Source organism: Haliaeetus albicilla, chromosome 10, assembly GCF_947461875.1.
Source record: "Haliaeetus albicilla chromosome 10, bHalAlb1.1, whole genome shotgun sequence".
Classification (NCBI taxonomy): Eukaryota; Metazoa; Chordata; class Aves; order Accipitriformes; family Accipitridae; genus Haliaeetus; species Haliaeetus albicilla.
In genome coordinates, this window is record NC_091492.1 from 36,964,340 (window position 1) to 36,990,795 (window position 26,456).

Below are 26,456 nucleotides of genomic sequence, written 5' to 3' on the forward strand. Positions count from 1 at the left end.
CTGATTTCTCCTGTGTACACGTTAAATACATAGCATAGTACAATTCCTTTGCTTTGTTCACAGAGTCCTTATTTCTGAGCAGGAATAGTGACAGGAGGCTCATGCATTGGGGGAAAGATAGGATTAATCATATCTGTGCAGTGGAAAGCAGTGTCTCAGATGGCAGACCGTGCAATAAGGTTTTCTGAAAAGAATTAGCATTGATATGTGTCAGCCCTCTGAAGATGTTATAAAAGTTGTAACATTTAATCCTCCTGATGTGAAGGTGTTGGATTGTCCACCTCTGTTCGTCAGTGCTGGAACATGGGAGGGGAAAGTCCAGAAGAGCAAAACAGCTTTTTATATGGAATCAGTGGGTCATCCCTAATTAAATCCAGACCTCTGTGCTATTTGGTTTAAGCAAATCTTGTGGCTTCTTGTTGATGCACACTTACATCTAATGGCATAAACGTAGGTGCTCTAAGGTGCTTTGGGTGTTGAAGTTCAGCTATGATTTCAGTTTATCTCATTAGGGAGTTGAAAGTCTTCAGCCGTAAGACGTGCAGGTACATTTCAGCCTGGTGGATGAGCTAACTCATTCTGTCCCTTAAATCAGTTATTAAAGTGGTTATTAATTTATCTTTTCCACTTTGATTATTTAAGCTTACTTCCATTTTGATGGGAACATAAGTTCAGGAGAGAATTGAGCAGAAATACTGAACTAGTGCTAAAGCTGCTTATAGTTGAACGTGTCTTTTGTTGCAGCAGGGACCTCACAGAAAAGCTGAATTTATTTGAAAGCTCAGCTTTGTGTGTACACTTAGCCTGGTCAGCAGCCTATGTAGGTAGGGAATGAGATTTTGGGTGAACTTGTCAGCAGGTGAATTTCTTCTTTCTCCATTATCTGAAATCCCCAGTTGCTTTCCATGTAGCCTGATGATGATGATAGATTTTTCTGTTCCAGAAGGTGAGGTTTAAATTCACTTATAAATCTTTGTGTTACTGCTTCAGGAAATTAGACTTCCTGGCACTGTCAGGGTAATGACTTTAACTTAGTAGATTACAAAAATGCTGGCAATTTGTCTTCAGCTAAAGGCAACATGTAGTGGGGGGAGAGAGAAACTTCACTGAAGCCTTACTCTGACTTTAGGTTTGTAATTAAGATTAGCTGCTGTTCTCATTTCACTGCTGTTTTAATTTGCTTTCTTTAAATCTTTACAAGTTGACTCAAGCACTCACCTGCCCTTTCCAACTCCCTTCAATCATTAATTTTGATTGTTGTATTGTGAATAAGTGAGTAGAACTGATTGATTAATGGAATCATCCACACCCCTCCTGTGCCTGCTAGTGGATATTGAGGGACTGGGAAGATCTCCTCTGTGAGAGCAAGTAACGTGTTCTTGTATTAATGTCTTTTAAGTATTTCATGCATGTTGTTCAGAATTCTATCAGAATTATTAAGTATCTCTTATTTCTGTTGCTTTACTAAGCAGAGTGTTCATGTTGGTCCCGTGTGTTTTTCACAATTTACAAAGCAGTGAAAGATATCTCATCTTTCTTCCAATACTTTGAGTCAGAGAAAATTTATTGCCTTGAATAGGAAAATTCCCATATGGAGCCTGCCCTTGCCAAACTTTCTCCAGCCCGGTACCTGCAAATTCTCATTCTTCTTCCCAGCATCTGCAAGGAATTCAGAGCAGGCACCTGTGGATTTTTCCTTTCTAGCATACACACTCTTTCCATAGCTGACTGCTAATTCTTCTGGAATACTCTGCTTTTATTGTCATAATCTTCTGCAATTCTTACGTTGAGAGACTTCTTTGTTTAAAGCGGAGTTGATACATGCCAGTGGGTTGCTTCCTGGCCTGCTGAGCTGTGCTCTACAGGTGGAAACTCTTTTATTTGTGATCTTTATGGACCTGTTAAATTTGATTATGTAGAATATAAATTGTAAGTTTAGGGCTAAACTGGAGGGTCTGAAAAATCATACGGGGAGATGCAGCTGGAATGTGAATTGGAGGTCCAGGAGTACTGTTATGTCTTTTGTCTTGTTTCTGCCCTAACATACCTTCCAATGAAGAGAATGAGTCTGAAATAGCTTCTTGTTGTTCTTAGCATGACAACTCAAGCAATTTGAACTAATACCAAGTGTATTATAGAACAATGATTATTTTCATTACCACCTAAGCCTGTAAGAGTTGTAGCTGATATTGACACACTGTGACACCTTCTGTGTTTTAATGATGTGTGCATTTCTTGCATGAGTCAGATATGGAGAGCGTTTAATGGTTACTCAGCATGGATTTTAAATGGAGTGCAAAATTCTGTCACCAGTAGTTAATTTGAATGAAACTTCCTTAAAACAGAAAATCATTCCCGTAGGACTGTTGTTCTTTTTACAGAGGTTTGTTTGGTTTGTTGATTATTTTTTTTTTACAGTTTACAGACAACACAAGTTCTCTGTACACTCCAGATGAGGTGAGCAGTGATGGATGGTGGTGACTTATCTGCAGAGAAGGTGTTTTTCTTTGACTTCTGTCTCAGTCCAAGTCCCAGTACCTACTCCAGAGTACCTAAAAGGAAACTTGCTGTAGGATTGTACCTGATAAGCAAGAACTGCAAAACATTTCTAGAGAAGTTTCATGCAGGCCAACAAGGCAGGAAAAGGAATGAGTAGAAGGGTCTGCCTTGCTTTTCAGGGACAGCTGACTTTGAATACTGTTGAATAAACACTGCTTCATTGTCATTATGTTCCCTGTCACTAGCTATTCTCAGTTCTTGCTGCCTGTTGCCAGGATCAGTTGTTTCTTTATGGTAGATTTGTGTCATACCCATGCAGAGCTGCTGGACTTCTTTGCTAAAGCAGTCCAAGTAGTTAGTGATTCACAGTCTTGTCTTGTGATAAGCTCGCCTTGCTGCACAGATGTTGCATAAAATAAATCATTAGCACAATTCTTAAGGGTTGTTCCTTCCTTGTTGCTTTTGTGCAGGTAGTAAGCCTTGAACAGCTTGGCCTTTGAAGGATGTTGTCCATGAAACGACCTCTGTTTCCTTCTACGTAACTCAGTGGCATAAGGTTTAAAAAAGCCAAAACAAACCCTGCCTGTTTTTAAGGGGTATTGAACTAGCTGAGCAGTTAAAGCAGCAGATTTTCCCCAGGTAGCGTGTTTTACCTACAGGTACTCCTTAGGCGAGAGATTGTCATGCAATGCGTTAAACAGCAGCAACGAGACAAAGTCTTTTGGGCTTTTATCTTGGTGCATGCTGGTGGAACAGGACTTTGGCAAACATGTAAAGGGCACAGTTACGCTTTTGTATTGCATTATATTGCTAGAATTTGGATTTAATGAAACAAAGTCCTCTGTTGTGTAGGAGTCAGCAAACCTTTGTAGGGGGAGGTGAGTTACATCACTGAACATCACCGAGTGTCCAAGTTTCTCTAACGGTCTGCTTATATTACTATTCATTTGTAGGCCAGATATGGTTTTCTTTAAGTGCTATACCCTTTTAGCTCTCTCCTAACATACAGGTGACTTAAATGATGGTTGTAGTTGAGTAGTTACCTAGGTATGGCATTGTTTGTCAACCACTAGATATATTTATTACCCACCAACGTATGCATGCATTTTCTTGAGGTGGAAGATGTGTGTCTGCCTTGTCTGTAGTTTTACTGTCATCATTCGTGGGTGTGGTCACTTGTATTCACATAGACATTTAATATTGTATATTCATAGTAGTTATTTTTGCAGGATTATTCAAGTATCAATAAGGACTTGCCGTTCAACCTTGCGTTTCTCAAGTGTGTATGACCTTTCCAAATTCTGCCGCTAATTCTTTTCCCTTGTTAATACACTTCTATCCTTCAACATTCTTATTTTGGAGACTGTGAGGAAACAAATATTTTTCTGGGAGAAATACTAATGATATGACTGAAACCCTATACAGCAACTGTGTACAGTAGTGCTGCTGAGACCCTCACAGCTCTGCTGTGTGGGGTTTAGTTATTCCACCAAATCATGTGAGAGGAATTTGAGACCATTACAGGACCAGCTCTTACTCTGGTGTCATCTGTCTGCTCAGGAATGTGAAGAATAGTTTTGGCTTTGCGTTCTGGTAATTGCTACCATGTTTGTCAAATCGTTGCGCTCTCACTTCTGAGAATGCCTTGACATTGCAGCTCTGAGCTGTGCTTTCCAGTCCCTTGCTACGTCCATAGGGACATCCAGGCAAAAATTTTATTTACAGATGAGACAGGCTAGATTCCTGGTAGAGGTGAAATGGCATCTGTGGAACAGAAGAGCTCTTGCAGCTGTAGTAGGGGGAAACACAATGTTTGTGTGACTAGACTATCCTATAAATTGCCCAGTTAAGAGAGATTTACTTCTGTGTCAGGAAGATTTGAGTTAGGAACTTGAAGAGTTCTGCTACATGGAGGATATGTAACCAATGTAAACTGGAGAATAAATTTCAACTGTGATAGTTAAATGCCACTAACACCTCCCCACCCCCAGTATGGACACTTCATAGTGTGACTGTCTTTTTCAGTTTTAGGTTGTGTAGCTTTGAAGTTTAAGCTGAGGGAGCAGAGGGAAACAACTGCTGGGAAGGGGGGGTAGGAGGAGCAATTGTAGTGATATGAGAATTTCATTCAGCTCTATATTTATTTATACAGAGTTGAGACTATGAAGCGCTTCATGAAATCATAAGATGGTTGTTGTTGTCCATCAATTCTTGGCTCTGCTACAATTTGCCTGTAGAGCTCTTCTTTTTCCCTTTGTCTTTTACCTCTGTCTTAACAGCTAGAGGTCACACGCAAGATGAGTTAGGAAGGCAGCTTGCTTTCTGAATTGTTTCAAACTCTTCCATCTGAATGAGAAGAATCGGACTTACCTCTAAGGTACTCTGGTTATCCTGGAAATAGTGAATGAACATCCACAACTATTCCTCCTTTTTATTCTTCTCTTGCATTCTTGAATGTTCAGTCTTCCTCAGTGCATGGAGGAGAAAAGCTCACAGTTGGAGACAAGATTCTCCCTCTCCACCTTTAGGTCCTTTCACCTGTGGCTCTTACGGGACTATAAAATAACTCCGGTAGTCAGCTTCCAGCTCCTTCTTGCCTGAGGCTGACACCCAAGAATATAGAACTATTCTAATAACTAGCAGTATCTTCAAAAGACAAGAATCCCAGGTGGTAAATTCCCTTTCCAACTTGATGTGAATTTGTGGCCAGGTTATAAATGCATAGAAAATGAGACTTATGCATGTGGTTATAACATCTTAAACTAGAACAGCCTATATATACTTGCATAATAAAGTAGCCTATGAAAAACTAAACAGCAGGAACTCCACTTGAGCATGTGGTAATTACAGCAGCTGCTGAGGAGATGGAGTGATCTGGAGCTTCAGCAAAAGACAGAGCTGGAAGTAAGAAAGTCTCATTTTCACATTCCAGCATTGCTACCGACTTGCTGAGCGGCCTTAGGCAACTTAATTGCATTCAGATGCCGGGGCTATAGTGAACTTGTTCATGAAGTGTCTGCTACTTCCACTGCCTTCACTAGAAAAATTACTGGTTTTTTCACTGCTGCTGTGATAACCAGTGCACATGGAGTGTACACGATACGTTTGTGAAAACAGCGAAATTCTGCCAAAGTATTGTGTATCACAACTGTTGCTAGCACCACAGTGATAGAAAAATTAAATAAAAACACAGTTTGTGTTAAAGGTGGATGATAGTTGCTTGCCCCAATGGGATATTGTGTGAATGGACTGAGGAGTTCATGTTGTAGAGAGTGTTTTGAAAATATGTAATACCATGAATTACTTCGTATTCTTGCTATGCATATTACACTTACTGTGTATTTTTATGGAGAAGTTCAGCTGTATTATTTATGATGCTCTGTATAGATCGGTATATACAGAAACCAATACATAACTTGAGACCTTGGCAAGTTTTACAGCCCAGCTACAACATTTACTTTAGTTATAGCAATGTGTGCTCTCTGGCAATGCAGGACCTTAACCCTTTAACCATTGATGGAATTTTCATGTCCTTTATACTTGGCTAGCATATCTCATGATAAAATAGTTAATGTTGGAAAGTGATAGTTGTCAGTCATATTTTTTTCTTTTCACAGACTTCCCTGTGCTGTTTGCCCCACTTAAGAATGGTTAATACTCTTCTTTCCCCACCCTTCAGTTTGTGTGTATGTTTTTGCATGTCTCATTTAGCATTTCTATTCTACAAGCAATTCTAATTGTTACTTTAAAATAAAGTGCCTGTTATTACGGAGCATAGCTCATTATACAGATGCTGCTCAAGGACTGTTTGGAAAATGATAATGCGCCAAGAAAGTCTGCCAGGAATAAAGCAGGAGTTGGTAGGGAGGTGCTTATCCCACATAACTGTAACTGCTTCAGTCTAAGGACTTCGTCACTGCAGTGAAAAACTCACTCCATCCACCCATCCATCCAGTCACTGTTGCATTATGTCACATTTCTGCTATGCCACTTACTCGGTTTCAGTTAAGAAACAACAATGAAAGTTCAGAGACTTTTCCCCGCCTTTTAGCATAAGCATAAAAAATGAAATGATACTTTGAAGAAGTTTGTGAATCAGAAAGTTGTCCCGATTGCCTAGCCAGTATTACCATGAAGCGCAAGGAAGAGGAACTTAGCTTCTGTCGGAATTTAGAGATGAAATTTCATGTCAAAATCAATTACAAAAACCTAGTTGCACAGAGTTACGGTTGTCTCTAGTGTCCATCAAAAGTACCGCAGCAAAGTTCTGCTGACAAAGCTACTTGACAAGTTAAGAGAACAGCAGAAAGTTTCAGAACAGCTGAGGCAGAAAAATGGTGTAATGTTGATTTAAATCCCTTGCCAGATTTCCAGAAATAGTGTGTGCATAAGTAAAGGAAGCAGTTATTGCTCCAGGTGAGTGTTATGAAGGCTGTGCCTTTAGGAGTAATAGGAGTGTGGATAGCTTTCTCAGAGGCCTACGTGACTCGGATGCTTTCAAAACTCAGTGCTAGACAGACATCTCTCGAATCTCACTTAAAGCATCTGTCTGGAATACTCTGGCTGTCCCATCTGCTATTCTTTTGCCCACAAAAATGCAGGCTAGTGCCCTATAATTAAGAATTGGAACAGATTCCTCAGAGTGGTTTTGAAGGGTTCTCTATCATTGAAGGGTTTCAAGACCTGATTGGACAAAGGCATAAATAACTTGGTCTAAGTTCAGCATTGAGCCTGCTTTGAGCAGGAAGCTGGCCCAGGTGACCTCCCACACTCTCCTTCAACCTAGTTGTTCTGTGTGACTCTTGTTAACTGATTACAAAGTCAGCCAATAAAAGTCTGTCTGAAAAAACCAGCACTTTTTTTTAGAGACAAGGTTTTTCCAAAACAACTTAATCCATGACAGCTAGCTACGTGACTTAGGTGGGAAGAAGACTGAGAGAGCCCATTTGCCCATGGAACCTGGGAAAGGAGCATATATGCAAAATATATCTTAATTGGTGGATCTCAAGTTGATTGATATTATTGACTTTATTATTATTATTCCCCCAAGGTATGGCTTTTTAAAAAGACAAATATATTTTTACTTCTGATACATACTTTCCCTAGTGCCAGCACAGTAAAGCATGAAGTCCTCAGAACACTACGTTCATCAATCTTCGAGGGTCGTCTTATAAATGCTAACGACGGGGGAGAGACAAAGGAATAAAAATGAAATAGTTGTGTGATTCTGACCTAATTGCAAATTGAGGTACTAGAGATCAGGCAAGGAGGCCTTCCTTATAATGCAGCCAAGACAGGGGAGGTACGTGCAGTAAGGTGTCTAGCATTTTTTCCACTTCGCTTGAACAGTATTTATTATAGTTAATGGAGAGCTTTAATCGTGGAGTTAATCTGAAAATTAAAATAAACTGGAATGTCAAATAACCTGTGCATTCTAAATTGCAGAAGCCACTGCTGCTCATTAGTCAGACTAAAGCTGCAGTTGTGTTTTGCAGAAAGGCAAATAAAGAGAATCAAAAAATTAATTCTGTTTTCTCAGCATTAATTTCTAGTGCATTTACCTACACAGCTGCTGCAGTCCTATTATCTGACTCATTACTTTGTAAACCACTTTGAGATATCTTGAATGTGAAAGCTGCCATATAAAGCCATATTTATTTCTATAACCCTGAGCGCTCTGCACAGGCTTAAAAGCTCCCCCCTTCTCCAACGTGACAGGGGAATGATATGACTTAATGTGCCATATACCTCTAACTGTGGATTGAAGAAAAATGACCTTGAACTGAGAGGCAGGCATTTTACATTGTAAAGCAGACACTTAAATTTACCTGTCAGCTGGAGGGAGGCGGGGAATCTTACCTCTGAGTAGTTTAAAGGCAATGTCAATCCAACTGTTCATTGCTCTGAAACCACCGAGAGCTTGATTGCTGACCCAGGCATTTTCAGATGTGATCAGTGTGAATGTTGATCAGTATGTGGTAGAAGGGAGAGCAATTTTATTTTGGCCTCTCAGACCATTAGTTTCAGCCCTGAATTTTCGGTGTCTTGGTCAAAGGGAAAACTGGAAGTCTGTAATAGCATGAAACGTTATTTGTCTGTTTAGGAATAGACCATGATTCAGGCTTATCTGGAAGGAGGATATGGGAAGAACAATCCTTCCACCTCATGTCCAGTTCAGTCATGTTTTGCACAGCTTGCAGTCTCCTTACTTTACTGAATATATTGTTGCTTTTGTAGGAGACGCTTAGAGCAACTTCGTATTCTCTTTTACCAGTCGCCTCTGTAAAGTGTAAGTACCTGACACACTGTGCCACTCTACTGGAACAGGCCAAGTCTGGATAGGCAAGGCAAAAATAGTGTGGGAGGGGAAAAGGGGACACGGACCGCTGAAGTGGGTTGTGCAGTTACACAGCATTTCAGTGGCAGAGCTGGGAATGGAGATGAGGTTTCCTCATTCCTAAAGCAGTACCTTTCTTTCTGGCTTGTGCGAACAAGTCAGGTAGCAAGCCCATGCCATTTGGAAACATCAGTTCTTCTTGTCCCTCTCATACAAAGCCAGGAAGAATATTTAATCTAATGAGTTTTGTTTTGAGACTTCTAAAATTGCAACCAGCAAATCTGTAATCATGATTGAGCATATAATTGCATCTTGTCCTGCTGAGAGCTTAAAAATGATGAGCAAGAAAAGCATCTCCAAAGACTCATTCAGAATGTGAGGGGACAAGAACAAGACCTAGAGAAAGGATCTGCCTTAACTGGAGTGTCCCCAATGACCTTTAAACACTTAGGAAATTGGAAGTGTGCATTCCTTGCAAACGCACGTTTTCCACTCCCCTTTTGGGGATACTTTGTGCATTGAGTCATAAAATGTGCCAGTCATCACTGCAGATCACAAAAGGCAACTTGCAGATGTGAGCGATGAGAGAATGTGAAGGGTGACTGAGGTGTTAGTTGCATTGCAGTGTATTTGGGATTTCTCAAGGAATGAGAAAGTGTGGGTGTTAGGAGCATGAGACCTAATCCCATTTATTCAATTGCAGGAGCGCTGCTTCCAGGAGACTACTTACCTTCAGGTTAGTGCTAGTGTCTAAAACTTACGATTTGGTAAAGGCATGCATGATTTGGATTTGGGCAGTTCTGCAAGGTTTTGCTTAATAGTTAAATCGTAACAAGCAGGTCCTTTCCAAGTCCTACATACGTGCTTGCTGAAAGCAATGTTGAGATTAAACCCATTGAAATTAAACTGTATTGGCAGTTTTCTGTGTGGCTGGATCCCAGCTTCCCTGAAACACTTAAAATTTGGTGCCAGTTCTCTCACTGCAGTCTGGAGGCCTATTTCTAGATCCCGCTACAGATTCAGGTGGCCCATGAGAAGCCATCAGGGCATTCATAACACTGCCTTGCATATGTGAATGATTAGAAATGGGTATATAGGTTGTAACATGATGAAAATTTCGATACTCTTGAGGAGGTATCTCCCCTTATTTACACTTACACTGACCTTTTCAGAGTTTTCTATAGGCATGAACAACCTCCACAGTAAATGTCAGCTTCTGATTAGAATCTTTTACATGGGTAGTTTTAAGCTCAATTTTTAATTGCATAATATTACCATAAGAAAGCTGCATTGAAATTGAAAACTGTCCTAAACAAAGTGGCTATTGGGTTAGGAATCTTTTCACTATTTTAATGGCGATGAAGTGGTTTCAAAGAAGCTGTCAGAGTTGCTTTGAGGTAGTGTCTGCTGTGGCTTTGTTGTAAAATTTCTCATATGACTTTCTGCTGGTTTGTGAACGTGGGCCATTCCTGTAGGATGGTAAAGATGGGGCCAGGCTGCAGCTGGATGCTGTGTAATGTTCCCCTGCTGCCTCTTGAAAAATGTCTCTGTGCTTCCTCTATTCATTTCAACTAAGTATCTCATTCAATGCTACACGCTGGGGCCCCAATCTTTTTCTCTTTTTTCTTTTTCTTTACTTGCATATAGATTTACTTGTGGTTGTAAAATCTGCGTGTGTTTGGCCAGCTAAGGCTTCAGAGAGCTACTTCTCTCCAGGTCGTGTTGTCTTACCTCACATTTTGGTCCAAATTTAAGTTGTATGGCAAGATTCATGTTTCCAGGAAACCTATAATTCTATGGGTAAAGCTGGTTTTGTGTCAGTTCTGCCTGTGGTTATCAGATATGCAGTCAGTGTATCAAACAGCAGACATGTTTACATTTAATAGAAACTTTCCTGGTTTTCTAAAAAGCTGCAGAGAATGGTTGGCAGAAAGGAGAGTACCCCTTTGCTCCACGCCTTCAATGCGGTATGTCCCAGTGCATCCCAATTCAAATGAAGGAGGAGCAGCAGCATCTTCTCTTGCCTCTCACCATCTGTAGTCCCTGCCTGGATACAGTGCTTTCAGGATGGGTGGAAAATCTCTGTTCTTGAAGGCATTAAGGTTTCTAGCTTATGCTGAAATCCATGAGAATTAAGTACCCAAATACTGTACCTTGAAAACCTGGGCTGCAAAGTCCATTTTTTGTTAGAGAAGTTGAAGAAAACCTTCTGTTCATGCTGCTTCTGCTCTGGCCTGACATTTATTTGACATTGAAAACATCAAATTCTTTTTTTGGATGCTTGGGAGATACTTGAATTGCCTGACAGCAGCATAGTGACTGTAATTGAGACAGATTAGAGGCACTGGGCTGCCTTTGGGTGCGTGTGGCAGCTTTCGTGAAATGGAGAGAGGAATTGAAACATACTTTTGACTTTGGAAGCTGTAGCAGGAATTAATTAGCAATTTCAGGACACAAACAGGATTGGAGGACGTGTTTGGGTTGGCGTATAATAAATTATTTAATAACATGAGGGATCCTTGCAGTATGGCACTTGCTTATAAAATGCTTATAAAGGCAAGATTGCAGGACTCTGCTTGTAATGAACCAAACAGGCTTCCATTATCAGTTCTGGTAATTAGGAATCACTGACCTTTCATTTCTCTATGCTGAGACTGGACCTGCTAGCTTCTTCTCAGCTTGGATTCTGATAACCTTTCCCCAAAAAAGGTTAGTTGTTTATATCCAAATATTTTTCCTACTGGGAAGTATTTTGAAGTATTTGATGTTTCCATGAGGGTAGATCCACTGGAGAATAGACAGATTTATTCTTTGTTCTTGTTCGAGGAATTTAAGCTGTGGAGTTCTGCTGCCTTTCACTGCCTTAAGCAGACGGGCCTCTAACAAGCAACTGAATTGATATGAATAACCAAATACCTGTGTAATGGCTTATGACCATTTATGAGACTTTATATAAAAATCGTGATGAGAAGTGGGAAGTACAAGTAGACTTGGTGAAGCATGAGTAACCCAGAAAGAAGCTTTCAAATTGGCTTCCAAGCGTAGTTTAGCGTGTGTGAGCTCTGAAAAAATCTGGGTTTTTCTTGAAGTTGTTTTTCCCTTGGCACTGAAGATAAGTCAGACAGGCTCCGAAGGGGAGAACCTGACAGGTGCCAGCCCGAGTGGAAATACTGCCTGTCGATCCTTGTCTGTCGCAGCTCTAAGCAGTACCCATTGCTGATACATCCAAACGCTTGTCAGGAGCATGCAGGCTTTCAGACCAGAGCAGAAAGTCCCTCAGCAGCAGGACAGTGTTTTGAAACGCAGTCAGTGGAAACCCCCATAGTCCCATACCTGACAAAGCAATCCTGTTTCTGTAAACTCCCAAGTGATTGAGACTTTGATTTTGCCTTGCTGGGTAAGAATCAGTGCCAGCACCCCAGTGCGTAAAGGCAGAGAATGGCTGATCCCAGAAGGTGCTGTGGGTCCCCCCACACCCCAACTCACCACAGGCTTGGTGGAGAGAAACAGCATCCATGGAGGTCTGGAGAAGTGTGGCCGCTGCAACCAGGCAAAGCAGTGGCCACTTGCTGCAAGCACCCACAAGCCAGGCTGCCAGAACCGCTGGCTGCTGCCCTTTCTCAGCTGCTAGCTCTGCAGTACCACCTCATGGGTGGGTAAGTGCAGAGCTCTCCAGTCTGGCAGCTGGTTCCCACCTGATGCTGGATCTTACAGCTTTGCACTGTATAGCACTGTGGCCTCTCTTCCACTCCACAGCCCCTTATGAGCTTTGACTTACTGGCCTACTATGTCTGATGTAAGTCATATAGCAGGGGAGGGCACTTGGTGGGACCATACCCAGCCTCGTGATCCAGTGCATTTCATACAGTCTCTCTTGGAGACAGGAAAGAAGATACTTAGGAGGTCTGCAGAGGTAAGAAAGTTTTCTGTGTTTTTTCCATCTTTCTTGCATAACTCGGTACTTAATGTCTATGGGTGTGTGGATATTTCAACTAAATAAGCATTGCCAGGTAGGTGTTTTTATTTCGCCGTGCAGCTGCCTTCTGCAGAGTTTCTTCCCCTTTTCTGTGCTTCCCTACTTGCTGGGGTTTTAAGACAGTAAGTTTATAAAGCTGTTCAACACTTAAACAGTTCTGAATAATGTCAGAATCTTTTTAATAAAATAAATTTACTTAAGCAGCATCTGGAGCCAAGGGCTAATGCAAGATTCCTTTTGTAGTAAGTTTTTCTCTGCAGACAGGTTTCTGCTACTGAGGTGGGAAGAAGCTAAAAGCTCGTTAGCTTCCTGGAGTCAAAGCAGCTGATTGGCATCTGGAGCTGCAAAGCTGAGTTTTACAGGGGCTTGAGGCCAAAGAAGGGCAATTTGGAACACATGATCCTTAGTTAAACACACACAAAAGACAAAAGGAAAGAAAATGGCAGGTCTATGCAGCCACAAATCGAAGGAAGGAGTCCCTTAACAGTGCTATTGATTTTCAGTGATGACTCTAGTTCTAAGACATTTGTGTGTTATGAGGCTTTTGGACTTACTGGTAAGATACAGCAACACATTGTATTTTATTACTGGACATAGCTGTGGTGTGATTTTTTGGGGTTTTTATTTTTTAATGGGCTTTCTTTCAGGGAATCACTCAGTATCTCTCTTTGTCTTTAATAAACACATTTTATGCAGTAAGCTCAAACCTTCTGACCGTTGGACTGGACAATTAGTCATCTGCACTAGTAATGGCAGTGAAAAGAGTCTGTCTCGGACCTCAGGTCTGTTCAGCTGCATCCCATGGCAGCTATGATCAGAAAAGCAGTAGCATGCTTTACTGAGCTGTATGTGGGTTTTGTAAGGAAAATATTTTTGCTTGGTTTTGTTTTTTTCAGTTTAAGGAAAAGTCCTGAAAACACACATGTTCTGGCATGTATACATGAATGTATAGTTGTAAAAATGCATTTCCTCAAGTTCCCCATCCTCATTAGCTTTTCCAGCCATTTCTCCATTTCTTTTGTTCCTTTGGGAAAGCTTAGCTAAATGGGAAAGGCTTGCAGTATGCTCTAAAAAGCAGTGAATTCAAGCCCTACAAAGGCAGAGAGTAAGCAAGTTCCAGCCTAGAGATTCCTCCATTTAAAAGCTTTCCCGTTAAGAAGAGAGACCATTTTCACACCTGCTTGTATCAAATGAGGTTTTCTGTAGCATCACCTCGTTACTGCGTCTTTCCAGAGTCACAAACAGGGAACAATCTTCGGCTGTGCTACGGATTTGGATTATTGTGGCATCCCCACACGTTCTTGGCTTGTGCTTGCTGCTCTGAGGACAGTAAGTTGACACGTCCATGAGCTTCCGCATTTTCTACTGGTGTAACTGGCCCAAACGCTGGAAGGCAGACAAGCCAGATGGGCTGGACAATGTTCTTATTTCTGGCGTGGATTGTGCAGTCCTTGCAAGTGCTATCTGTGGCTGAAAAGGAGGGGTGACAACATAGAGCTGTTTGGTGCCACACACAAGGAGACACCCCTCAGGGCATGTGAGTGGTCACCAAGCACTACCATCTGGGTCCTCTCAGAGAGGAGAAAGAAAACAAGTCAGTCGTGTAATTCTGGACCCTTGCAGAGACAGGAACAGACGTGTCAAAAGCACCCATGGTCAATAGTAGCAGCAGTAGCGCTGAGATCTAAAAGAGTAAGCGTGGACATTTGACTTTGTCCACTGTTGTTCTAATATTCCTGTTATTTAGCAGACGGCATCTGAAAATTCAGGTTTTCCTTCCCAGGGAAGCATAACATGATCGATTACACGCTTGGTATTGATCTTGTATGCATGGGCCAAATTGCTGTCTGTTTAAGAAGTCCCCGGTGCAATGCGCATCATCGCTGTACCCTGTGTCCTTTTGGTATCAGCTGTTAGAGGCATGTGTCCAACCTGAAAGCTTCAGGAAGAAGCTTCCCTGGAGGCAGCAGGCAAGATTGCCTGCATCTAGGAGCATTTGCATTGCTGTTCTCCTGGCCTATTGATCCACTCTCAGTGAGATCACCAGCCTGATAAGCCTAATCTGTTTTTTGTCTTAAAATGCTGTAGCGGTTGAGACTAGAGTAAGGCACAACCCATAAGACTACCGCAGAGGCAGAACTTCTCCAGGCAAGAGAGTGTTCGCCCCTAGCTTAGAGTCTCAGGTGTGCCTGAGCTACCAGGAGTACGGTACACTTGCACAGCTAGCAATGTCATGCTGCAAAACCCTGCAGAGCTGGCAGACCTTTGGTGCCAATTAGTTTCCTATTCACTTGTGTATGTGAGCCAGGATCTTGAACCAAGTCCCATTTTGAGATTCTGCAGTGGTGAGGCAGAGCCTGGAGTGCATTCTGGGAGCTTGCTGACACCATGGTAAGCTGGTTATGGGGAAAGGGGAATCTGTACTTCCAAACAGGTCATGTTTGATAGGTAGCTCACAAAGCAGAGACTCACTCCAGTGTGTGTTCTGTGTGTGAGAGAGGGAGAGAATGTTATTTCACATTTGATTTTTAGATAAAAATTGTGTTTCGAAAGAGACTTGCTTTTGGAATAACATGATTGTCCTGTTCCCTTTAAAAGAAAATGCATTCAGTGATCACTGTGAAGTAAATAAAAATAACTTTGGATCAGAGAAACTGGCGAGAGAGCAAGTGTTAACATTTAATATACTGTACTTAGAGTCTGCAAGGTCAGATGCAAGTCTTCTGGGACTGGGGTAGAGGAAGCTATTTACCATCCATTTTAATCATTTAGCCAAAGGGCTTAATGTTAATTTTGGGACTAAAGCATTTTTGCTCGTATCAATGGTGTTTCTCAAAAACAAACAAAAAACACAGCCAGAGGTGACCTTCAAATGCCTAAATGTGCTGCAGTTCACCGACATGCCTCTTCTCCCTTTCGGTGGAGACCCTAAGCATCTCTCCCTTCTCTGCATCAGCCTGGCTGCCAGGTATTTCCTGCCCTTCATTAACAGGCCTACCGGGACAGCGCATTCCCCTTTTGAACTAGTAGCTTGGGTAGTGCTCTAGTTATCTGCAGCAACTTTCAGATCCTTATTAAGTATTAGTCCTCCAGAGCCTTCGCTACTGATTAGTGAACAGAGGAGAGAATGTTGTTAACGGAACATCTCCAGTTGCCAAGAGACTTAGCTGCATATGCTTGAAAAAAGCCTTTGCTACTGGGCAGTGTGTCAAACGCTGTTGGGAGAAATGCTGCTTACAGGTCCTTTGGAGAAGGAAAACTGTATTAGCTTTAAAATGTCTGCTCACAGAAAACAGAAGTGCTGGAACTCACACAAGGTCAAAATGGGTTGTGTTTAATTGAGCCATCTCTTTGTTGAATTGCGTATTTGGATATCAAGTGGAATATAACCAACCTCTTACAAAGCACTCTCTGTAAAAGAAGTCACTTTGATGACAGCTTGTGGAGCTTGGGAAATGTAAAGAATAATCGAAATAGCAAAAGACAGTTTGCTTTCCCAGGCATCCTTATTTCTCCCGCACTGCCTTGCCCTCCCATTTCCTTCCCTTGCTGCCTTTCTGTCTTCCCTGCAGTCAGCCTAGCTCCTTGTGTTGTTTTTTTGCATACCTCCAGTCTTGGTAGTGCTGGTAACATTCCTGTTCACATCCTTTGGGGTGGGGGGTTGCTCGCTTCCCTTTTTAACTAGTGTGCCATTGCTTCTTTCATTGTGGGAGTATGTGGTAAGCTGGGAAGAGTTTACGTAATTTTAGAACTTGTGTGTGACTTAGTAGATTAGTTGGAAAGGTCACACACTGTGGTGTTCATTTTCTAAATAGAAAAACTCCTCTTAAACATTCCCTCAAGCCTGATTTGAGTCTCATGTGTCCTGTATTATTCTGGTTATTCTTTTCAATACTATTCAAAGGCTGTTCTGTCTGTCTTCAGAGCTGCTTGCTGCTCAGTGGTGGATGCTGCATTCATGATTGAATCTCTGCAGTAAAGTGTAATACCTGTCCTGACTTGTACTGTACCTTGAAGTGAAAGCTATAGGGACTATTCAGAACTTTCCACCTATTATTTCTTCTTCATTTGTTGCAGAAGTTTGCTATGCCTGGGCTGTATGACACTCGGTATTCTACATGTATCTGCATCGAGCTGCATTCTCCATTGATTATGCCAAGCATTTGGCTCTGTTGGAGCTGGCTGCATTTTCGCTACTGTTAAGCCTTTCAATTATAAGAATCTTGCAAGTTTATGTTGGCATTCAAGCTGCTTTGTGCACTGGGTGCTGAAGCACAGCATACAGATGTAATGGAACTGATGGGTTGGTTTTTTTAAGGATCTGATTACTGTTTTTATAAAAGTAACCAGCTGCCTCCCCCCAGCCTTCTGTGGGGTTTTTCATGTAGTCTACTATAAAAACATACTGCGGGGTGGGGCATTCCTGAGATGGGAGGGTTGAACTGCTTGACTGATTTGTTGCTTACATGTTCTGAAAACATTTCTGTAGCAAATAATTCTGAACTCAGGTTTACAACTGTTTAACTTGCAAACAATGAACTACACAGGCTGTAATGAAGTTACTTACTAGCCTGTTGTTGGCAGAGGGCAGGAGTCCAAGGTCTGTGGAGCTTTTCTTTCTTGCAGAATCAAATTGTTCATTTCTTTTACTGACAGGATTCTTTACTTCTTTCTTATTTCTTTTTTTTCTCTCTCTCTTTTTTTTTTTTTTCTTTTGGCTCATAGCTTCCTAGTTGCTTAGGGAGCTGCTTTCTTATTCTACAAAGTCTGTTAGTACATGACCTTGCAGAGAATTTGCAGTTTGGGCTCCTCTCGCTCCATCTGCCGGTAGCTGTCACATCTTGCGCTTGGAATTGGCCAGCACAACCGATGTGGCTCAGGGCGAGCAGACCAGCCCTTGAACTTCCATTCCTGGTCAGGACACCCTCGGTGTGGTCCTGGAGTGCATCTCTTGGTTTAGTGTCATCCCAAAAGGAATCCAGGTGGTGCTGCAACTTCTCTGTGTTGGGAACCAAAGCGCAGTAAGTGGGAAATTTGCTTCAAAAGCGGTCTGAACAAAACACTAATGTAAACGTGCCTATGGACACTACAAGAATGAGTAGCTAGCAGAGTTCATTTTAGTGATCTTTTTTTTTTCTTTCCTAGGGCTAGGTTGTTTTTTTTTTCCTACAGTGTTGCCAGTGTCCTTCCAGCTTTGTATGAAATTTGCCTCTCTTTAAACAGCAACCCAGCGTTTTTGTATGGGTAGAAAGTGAAGCAGCACATTTCTGCTACAGGAGTAGAACTCTTATCTGGCCAGTATCCACATGTGTATAATTTCCCATGCCTGTAGGGGGAGAATAAATCCTAAATGGGGTGGGTGGTGAAGGGGAATAGATTTGGCAACCTTGCTCCAAAGAGAGTTGTCTGAATTTGGGATTAAGCTGCTGTATCAGAGGTAGGCACCTGGTTCAGTATTTTATGTTATTGCCAGAATGTTGCTAAGTACAGGTACAGGATCAGCTTTGCCAAGATGAAAGCAAGTAGGTTTGTGGAGGAGATAATCCAGGAACTGCTCCATCATTCTCAGCACAGAGACTGAGGGTTGAATGGATTGAGATGGCTAATCAGCCCCAGTTAATTCCTCAGGTGCTTTCCGATGAGGATTGAAATTGCTGTCTGTGCTGTCACTGTTCTGTGGGCAAATAAAGGATAATCCACTTGGCACCTCCTGGTAGCGTGAACTTCACACAGGACTAATCCATTTGCCAATTTTGAGCAACTCTGCTGCAAAGCAGCTCATCTTGCTTTTTTTCAGAAAGATGAGACTACAGCATGTTGGTGAAGATGAGCCTAATGTGGAAGATCTTCCATTGTATACACATTCGTGCCATTAGCTGGGGGGAATGCTTAGATGCTGTAAAATATCTGACACTCACAATGACATCAGCGTCCAAGGCATTTTCTGTTTCTCTAAAAGGCAAAAGCTAATATAGTGAACTTGTTTACCTTTGCTTTCTGCAATGAAAAAAAGCAATAAATGACTTATCCCCGTGCTTTTCCAGGAGGAAACAGTGTAGATTGCAACTCAGCACAAATCTGTAGCTGATGAAGAAATCCCATTTATTCCAGAAGAAATTATCTTTTTAAGGGCAGTGCTGAATCTGGACTATAATTAAAACAGCTTTTTAAAGAAAAAATCAGTGGATGTTTTTCTCGTTTGATGTATTGCCTATCACTAATGACCCTCTTTTCTCATTTCCATTTAAAAAATGGATATAAGCAATTAGCCATATATGGCACAAAAGTAGCATTACCTGAAAAAATAATTAAGATGATCTTGAAATTAAGGAAATCAGTTTTGAAGAGAAGCAGGTGCTTAATGGAGGTGAGACCAGCTGTGCTTCCCAGGAACGTGCTTGAAGTGCTTCATGGAAAAACGTGCGAGGCCTCCATGCAACACTGGAAGGAAATTTTTAATAATTCAGACAAATTGCATCCTATAAATAGCAGAGCTGGATTCATTAGGACAGGAGGCAGATGGAGAAAATATAAAACTTGTTTGTTTCTTTTTAAAGGACTATAACGCTTATGAGAAGTGTCAGCTTGCTGTCAATGAGGGAAAAACCCTCTGGTGCAGCAGTAACTTTCTCACTATTAGGTTCTCATCTCTGCTAATGAGCAGCCATCCATGAGGGGCATTCATAATACTTTGTTTTAGCAACTCCTGCCTGCCTTTTTCTGGCATAACCAGGCTGGCACAGAAGTGCTGCAGTACTGGAAGCATGCAGCAGTTGAGGGGAGCAGGAGAGACATGAGGGAGGAGAGAGTTTCATGTCTGGTGCGTAGCACTTGCTAACTCTGTTTAAAACAGATGCTAATAGGGCAGAGGCATAAATGTAGTTGGAAAGTGGGGGTGTGTGGAGTGAGGTGGGAATCATCCACCAGACTGGCCAAGGGGTTATGCCTCAAAGTAGGAATGTACTGGTAATTGGTAGAGGAAATGCTGTGCGTTATTGAAGAGAGAAGGTGAAGACATTTTTGAGATGCTCTTACATTAGTAAGTAGGAAAAAGAAGAGGCTTTCATGCATGAAGGGAAGTAATGACAGAAAGCGGGTGGCAGGCGCGTGACTGGAATGCAGCTCTGTCCACAGGAGGTAAGCAGAGGTGAGAGGGTTGTTGCATCTTAGTATTCATACACAGTGAGGTGCTGCAAAGAAGGAAGTGTCCAGTCAAGAACGTATAGACTGACAGAAAGGGCACATTGTAGACCGCACTTAAATAGCGGAAGAGGGTGAGCGTGTGGAGCTGTTTCCAAGTATGCTGAAATTATAACTAGGCACTTTAAAACAAAGCCATCAGAGAAGACTGGCTGAACAATTGTATACTATTCAACCACAGTCAAGTCTGAGCTCAAATACAGAAGCAGTAAATTTTCTGTATTAATATTATCTCTTAATGAAGCTGCTTTCATCTCTTTTGCTGATCTGATTTACATTTCAGCAAAGCTTCCTTAAAAGATAACAGCATCAAAATTCCAGTAAGCTATCCTAAGAGATGTTTTAAGGAGTAGTGTTCAGGAAAGGAATATTGCACGCTTATCAGGCAGCAGTGTTTTTTCTTGAGGAGTTCTTAGATTGCCAATTCACCTTGTGAAGTGGCAGAGGAAAAAGGTGATATGAAGGTCATATTGGAGTCAGATAATCACAAACTTATTTGAGGAATGGAGAAAAGCCATACAACTGTTCATGCTTCATGTATTAAGTAACTACAGTTTTTCTCAGCATTCAATATAGAGGGCAATGATCCCAACGCAAGGAGAGGACATTGGAGAAGAGGAAAGTAAGTGGTGTGGATTGGCAGGATGCCTTTGGGGATTGCCATCTGTTGCAGCTTGCACATATCTGTAGGGCGTCATGTAGCGAGCAAGTGGTGGCATTAAAACCAGTCGCAGACATGGAGCAGGTCATTTGAAAAGAATGCAAGCGTGCTGGGATGCATGTGAGAAGCTGAGCAGGGAAAGTATGAGCCAGCACATGGGAGCTCATGGATCCTCATGCATAGATCATTTTTTTTTTATATGGAGCACAGAAGCCCTTGGCCGATGAAGTGTTTTCTTGTTTTCAACGGGATAAATAAGACCTGTATATCCAGGGGGTTAACATGGCCTGTGTTTATAGGTAATGTTATAGAAGGTTTAAAGTACTGAGTTCTGAGATCTTGACTCACGCAGCCCCACAGCAATAACTAGTATGAAAAATATGGAGAAACAGTTAGATTTGAAATGTAATGCTTTAATTTCAGAAAGCCTTTAGCAACAAAGAATTTTAAAAAGGAAAACATTGATAGGATATCAACTGGATAGGGCAGCATTGTTCAGTTTTCTTGCTTCTAGGTTTGATCTGAGATGTCTGAAATACGATAATCTGTGATATGTGCTGAAAAATATGTATGAGAGAGAGGGGTGATTTTGAAGAGAAAATACTGAAGAGAGTAAGTGATTTATGTTTGTAGGTTTTCTGTCTTGCTGGTGGAAAACTTACTTTGAATTATGCTACCCTTCTAGGACAGCATCTTGTTATGTGAAAAACATTCTTTTCATGTGTACAAATAATAAAAAAAATTTCTTCTGCTCAAAACAAGCTTCAAATTTCCTCTTTGCCCAAGCTCATTCACACCTTTATGCTTTCTTTCATGTCACGTTTTTCCAGAAATCCTTTCATAGGTAATGCCTGCTGAACTTTAATTACTGCAAACACCCCAAAAGCCACCAATCCAGAAATGTTTTCCAGCTACAATGACTGCAGATTGAGTCTACGTTGACCATAGGTTGCTTGTGCCTTCCTGCACTCACCAAAACACTTTAGGGGATTTAGTTTTTTGTTCACATAACCTCAACAGCACCATGATCTTTGAGATTGTGTTTGTCTGGCAAGTCCTTTAACTGGATGCTCGCACGCTCTTCCCCTATCGATGCAGTGTGTCATGCCACACTTAGTGAAGAAAAATAGATAAAAAATGCTTCAAAATATGCAACAACTTGGAATGATATAGTTCTTGCCTAAGACCCGCTTTTTAATGTGGGTAGATGGATAAATCCTAATCCTATGGATGAGGAAGTCAGGACACGGATGCTACTGTCAGTTACTCGGCATCACAAAAGGAAATCCGTGGCAGAGCTGGGAATAGTTCTCATTCCTGTCGTGCTTAAACCGCAAAGCTGATACAGCGACTCTGGGGATATTTAGTTAACATATGTGTCTGTCGCAGTCTCCCAATGTGGTACGATGCTGGTGTATTTCTTTACCTAGTATTTGAAATGGAGTCAGCATTTCTCCCTGCCCCTACCAATTGGGGATTCTAGTCGCTCTGACATTTTGCATCTTCCTTTTGTCACCTAGGTGTGAGAAGGGGGTGGCTGATAGGATTGTGTAGCTTGCTCTCTTTGACCCTGTTGTTTGTGTCTGTAAAGGTACTGAGATTTGAATGAAAACAGGAGTGCAAGGTGAATTTGCAACCCAATCTAGGGATGCAAATACTGTTGCAGACAAAAATTGTCTCTTGTCACCTTGTTATTACAAGCATATACTTAGCCTGCTAGGCAGTACATAGCATAGCACAGATTTCAGAAAAAATTGTTAACCTGAAGACAAGCAAAGGGACCTTCGGCCCAGGTGAATGTCCTGTGCCTGTGTTCCTGTGTGCACCGTTTTCAGCAACTGTGGATAAAATGTCCTGGATGTGGCAGAAGCCCTTCTTTCTGTGGTGTAGCTTTCTCTTGGCTGTTTTCTTACACGATTAAATAAAGGTGTATTATGTGTCTATTCATACATTGCCTGCTTTGCTTCTCTTGCTTCTGTTTTCCCCTTCCCTCACCTGCAGGTTTTGAATTACTGTACCAGCCAGATGTGGTCCGACTGTACCTCTCCATCCTCACTGAAAGTCAGAACTTCAACACTCTGGAAGCTGCAGCAGGGGCTTTGCAGAATCTCAGTGCCGGCAACTGGATGGTGAGCGCAGTCTCCTCTTTAGTCTCTTTCGTTTCCCTTGTATAAGTAAAGAACAAAGCTATGTCCCATTATAAGTGCGCTGTTACTTTCTGCATTTACATCTCCTTTAAAAATTAAGGCGGTGGGAACTCCGAAGAAATTTCCATCTTATTTGCCCACTTAACATGTTTTGCATCTTCTGGACAGATGGTGTTTACCTAGTGGAAGTGTCACTGAGCTCGTGACGATTTAACCATGAGCAGGTTTTACTACTTAAACCACTTAACCATTGCTTTGTCCATTTAGAAAAGCTTGTTGTTAGATGATTGTCCTGAATACTTAATTCATTGGATTGTCAGATTGCTCAGGAAACTGCACTCCAAAGTGTCCTCTGATATCCTCTCTGAAGCATCCCCAGCACTAATCAGGCAGTTCTCCAAAGGTATGCCTGATCACTTCTAGAACCGCATGGTAAAGTGGGACTGATCAGCAGCCTGAGGATCAGCAGGGTGGTGTTTCACAGCTGTCTTGAATACCGTTTATTTTAAAATCAATCATGAAACAGAATAAAAGCATGAAATTGAGGGTGGGGGAACATAACAGATGCTTTGGATGCTTTACTGTTCCCTCCAAATGACCTCTGTTTTCCTGACCCAGAGGGATGTGTTTTCATACTGAGGTGTGTACAGAACAGATGCTGGCAGATGATGCTCCTTCCTTCTATTTCTGTCCTCTTTGCCCAGCAGCTTGCTAAGCTGTAGGATGAACTCCTATATCCTTTTTTCTTTGTGCTTGATGAGCTTGAATTATAGGTTAAGTTATAGATGCATCACCACACACAACCTAACTAGTCTTTGCAGGTTAAAAAAAAAAAAGAATTACAGCACTGAAAGAAATGCCGGGGCAAGGAAAGGGCAGGTATATGAACTCACAATACTTCCTGTTGTTTCTTTTCCCTTGTGCGTTCTGATCAGTGGTCCACGTACATCCGTGCAACAGTGCGGAAGGAGAGAGGCTTACCAGTGCTTGTGGAGCTGCTCCAGTCTGACTCCGACAAGGTTGTGAGGGCTGTGTCAATTGCCCTGAGAAACCTTTCCATGGATCGTCGCAATAAAGATCTTATAGGTATCTTCTGAACTTTTCTAACCAGGCTGGGATCTTGGATACCCTTGAGAGACCTCACATTTTCTGTCACTTGTGCTCAGGATTCATTTTGTGTGCAGTTTTCATCTGCACTATCTAAGACTACTCTGTAGCCACCAAGTGGAGTGCTATCATCTCAGAATGCATTTCCAGCCCATTCAGTCAAGCTGTGGTTTGAGGGAAATCTCTAACTCAGGAGTAAAAACTGATGTAGATTTTTGCAGGAGAGGGGAGCATGTGTAGGTGTGCAGAGGATTGGGTGGGTTAGGAGGTTTTTTGTCTCTTCCTTAGCTCTGGCTGACATGGCACTTGTGCTTCTAGTTGCACGTGGTGGTTACAGAGACGTTGCTCCTTAGGCCTGCTATTTAGATAAAGTGGGAGTCTTGCCCTTGGCATGTTGAACTAACCTGAGGAAGCGCAGTGGGCTCTAAAGTTGTCCCTTTTTTTTCTCGCTTCCTCCTTCCCTTCTCATCCTTTTGTGTGATAGGTACTTGTAGAAGCTGGACACCAAACAACTCGCTCTTCTTCAAGTTAGTTCTACAGCAGTGCTCACTAGCTCCTATCTAAGGAGGTAAATTAGCATTCACCTGCCTGTAAGCAGGAATCTTGAAAGTTTCAGCTGTGAGTTGAGTTTGCTTCTGTATTTAACTGATTTATTTGTTTAGGCTATAACCTTGTCAGGCCAGGAATTACTGGTCACATGTTTAAGGCCATCACCAAAGTTGATACTAACAAATAACAAGGTGGAATTCTGCCTTAATACATCAGGTTCTTTTCTTAATAGTTCAGAGTTGTAGCTAGGCAAATGGTACAAACGGACACCTGGGAGTGATAAACTCTGGACTCCTTGTTTTTTCTCCAGTACTATACAACGAGAAGGCTAATGGCACCCAGGAGGAAATACTCTTACCTTTGTTGGGGGAAGGTTAATAAATGCATGGCTGCACACCTTGCCCCAGAAGACCTATTACAAAGCTGAGTAAGCCATGTGCGTGTATTAGCATGAATATGTGGCATCAGCAGCAGCTACTGGATGCTTTTTGCCTCAGGCAGTGCGAAGTATGATAGATGCTGGTTGTAAAATTCTCAATAAAGATTGCTCCCCCCCCCCATACCTTTTAGTGTTCATGATGAAGGAATTTGTCTTGGGTATCAACTCTCAATCACCTTGAAATAATGAATGATAAATACACTGTTAAGTTACAGTCTTGAGGTTCAAAACATGCATTATAAAGTTTTTCAACGTGGCAAACACCCTTGAGTTTTATCATTCAGGATGGGAAGCTGAAATGATTATCAGGGCTGACTAATGGTATCTCTTCCCCTTATCTAGGTAGTTATGCCATGGGTGAACTGGTAAGAAATTTGCCCAGCAGGCAGCAGAGATCCGCAAAGAACTTGGAAGAGGATACAGTGGTTGCGGTGTTGAATACCATCCATGAAATCATTACTGACAGCTCAGAAAATGCAAGGTCTCTGATCCAGACACAGGGCATTCAGAAGCTGGTAGCTATCAGCAAGTCAAGGTAAGTGACAGTTGAAAGCAAAATGCGTAAGAACTCACTGCAAACATGAAGATGTCACTATGAACAGCAGTTTTATTTGTGAAAGTACTTAAGCATCCTAACCTTTCAGAGCTTTTAATTTTAGAGCAATTAATATATATGCAGTAAAACCAGTCAGCACCTTTAATAGGTTTACTTGATTAAAAAAAAAGTTTATTGAGTAGTCACTTCAGTCATGTTAAGACATGCTCTCTCCTTGTCAGATACATGTTAGCACCATGTATTCATTTAGCAGACATCATTTGCAGTGAAACCATGATCTTTATTTTTAGTGTGGGAGGCCTTTTTTCTGTGGCAGCGTTCCATTCCTGGAATGTCAGTGATGAAATCTGTTTCTTTTAATTAAAATGGTTAATGTGCAGTAATCATTCTGGCTGAAGGCCTGGTGGTGGTAATCTGAAGTGGCAAATTTTCACTCTGCAGTTCAGTTGAAAAACTGTGTTCTGACTGCTTTAGAGGAAAGTTTGTTTCATATCGTTCAGCCAGTTAGACATGAGCTTCTTTATAGGTGTGTTTTCAGCAAACTTTTGAGAGAGTAGCTGAAGACTTCGTTGTGTTGCATTGTTATGAAATATGAGAGCCAACCAAGAATCCAGCCCTGTATTATTTTGTAGAGGGTGCTTGTGTACTGACTTAGTAAGGAATGGATAAAATTTCATTGTCTGATTAAAAACAGCTTATTTTTTTGCTGACCCAAATTGCTTTGTAAGGTATTCTAAACCATGAAGCAACTTCATTGAATTGTGAGGAATATATGTAAGTTGGGGTGAAGGTTTGAAAAGTGGCTTAGAACTTGGTTTGGGGTTTGTTTTTTTTTTTCTAAATAAATCCAGGCAGGATGGAATCCATCTGTATTATGTTAACGACAACTACAAGACAGAAGAGTCACCCCGGTCTCAGTGCTTCCCCAGCGATACATGTGACAACCCAGAAATCTGCACAATTTACAATTTTTCGTTTGGATTGG

At 41.7% G+C, this 26,456-nt stretch overlaps 1 protein-coding gene across 15 annotated transcripts in view; it reads left to right on the plus strand.

The window, feature by feature from the left end:
• ARVCF (ARVCF delta catenin family member) overlaps positions 1-26,456 on the plus strand; it is a 292,495-nt gene that overhangs the window by 249,353 nt on the left and 16,686 nt on the right. For all 15 annotated transcript variants that reach the window (XM_069795000.1, XM_069794998.1, XM_069794999.1 and 12 more), the window contains 3 exons: positions 22,675-22,802; positions 23,756-23,906; positions 25,258-25,450. In XM_069795000.1, coding sequence (XP_069651101.1) covers positions 22,675-22,802; positions 23,756-23,906; positions 25,258-25,450 — 472 coding nt within the window. The remainder of the gene's footprint in view (positions 1-22,674; positions 22,803-23,755; positions 23,907-25,257; positions 25,451-26,456) is intronic.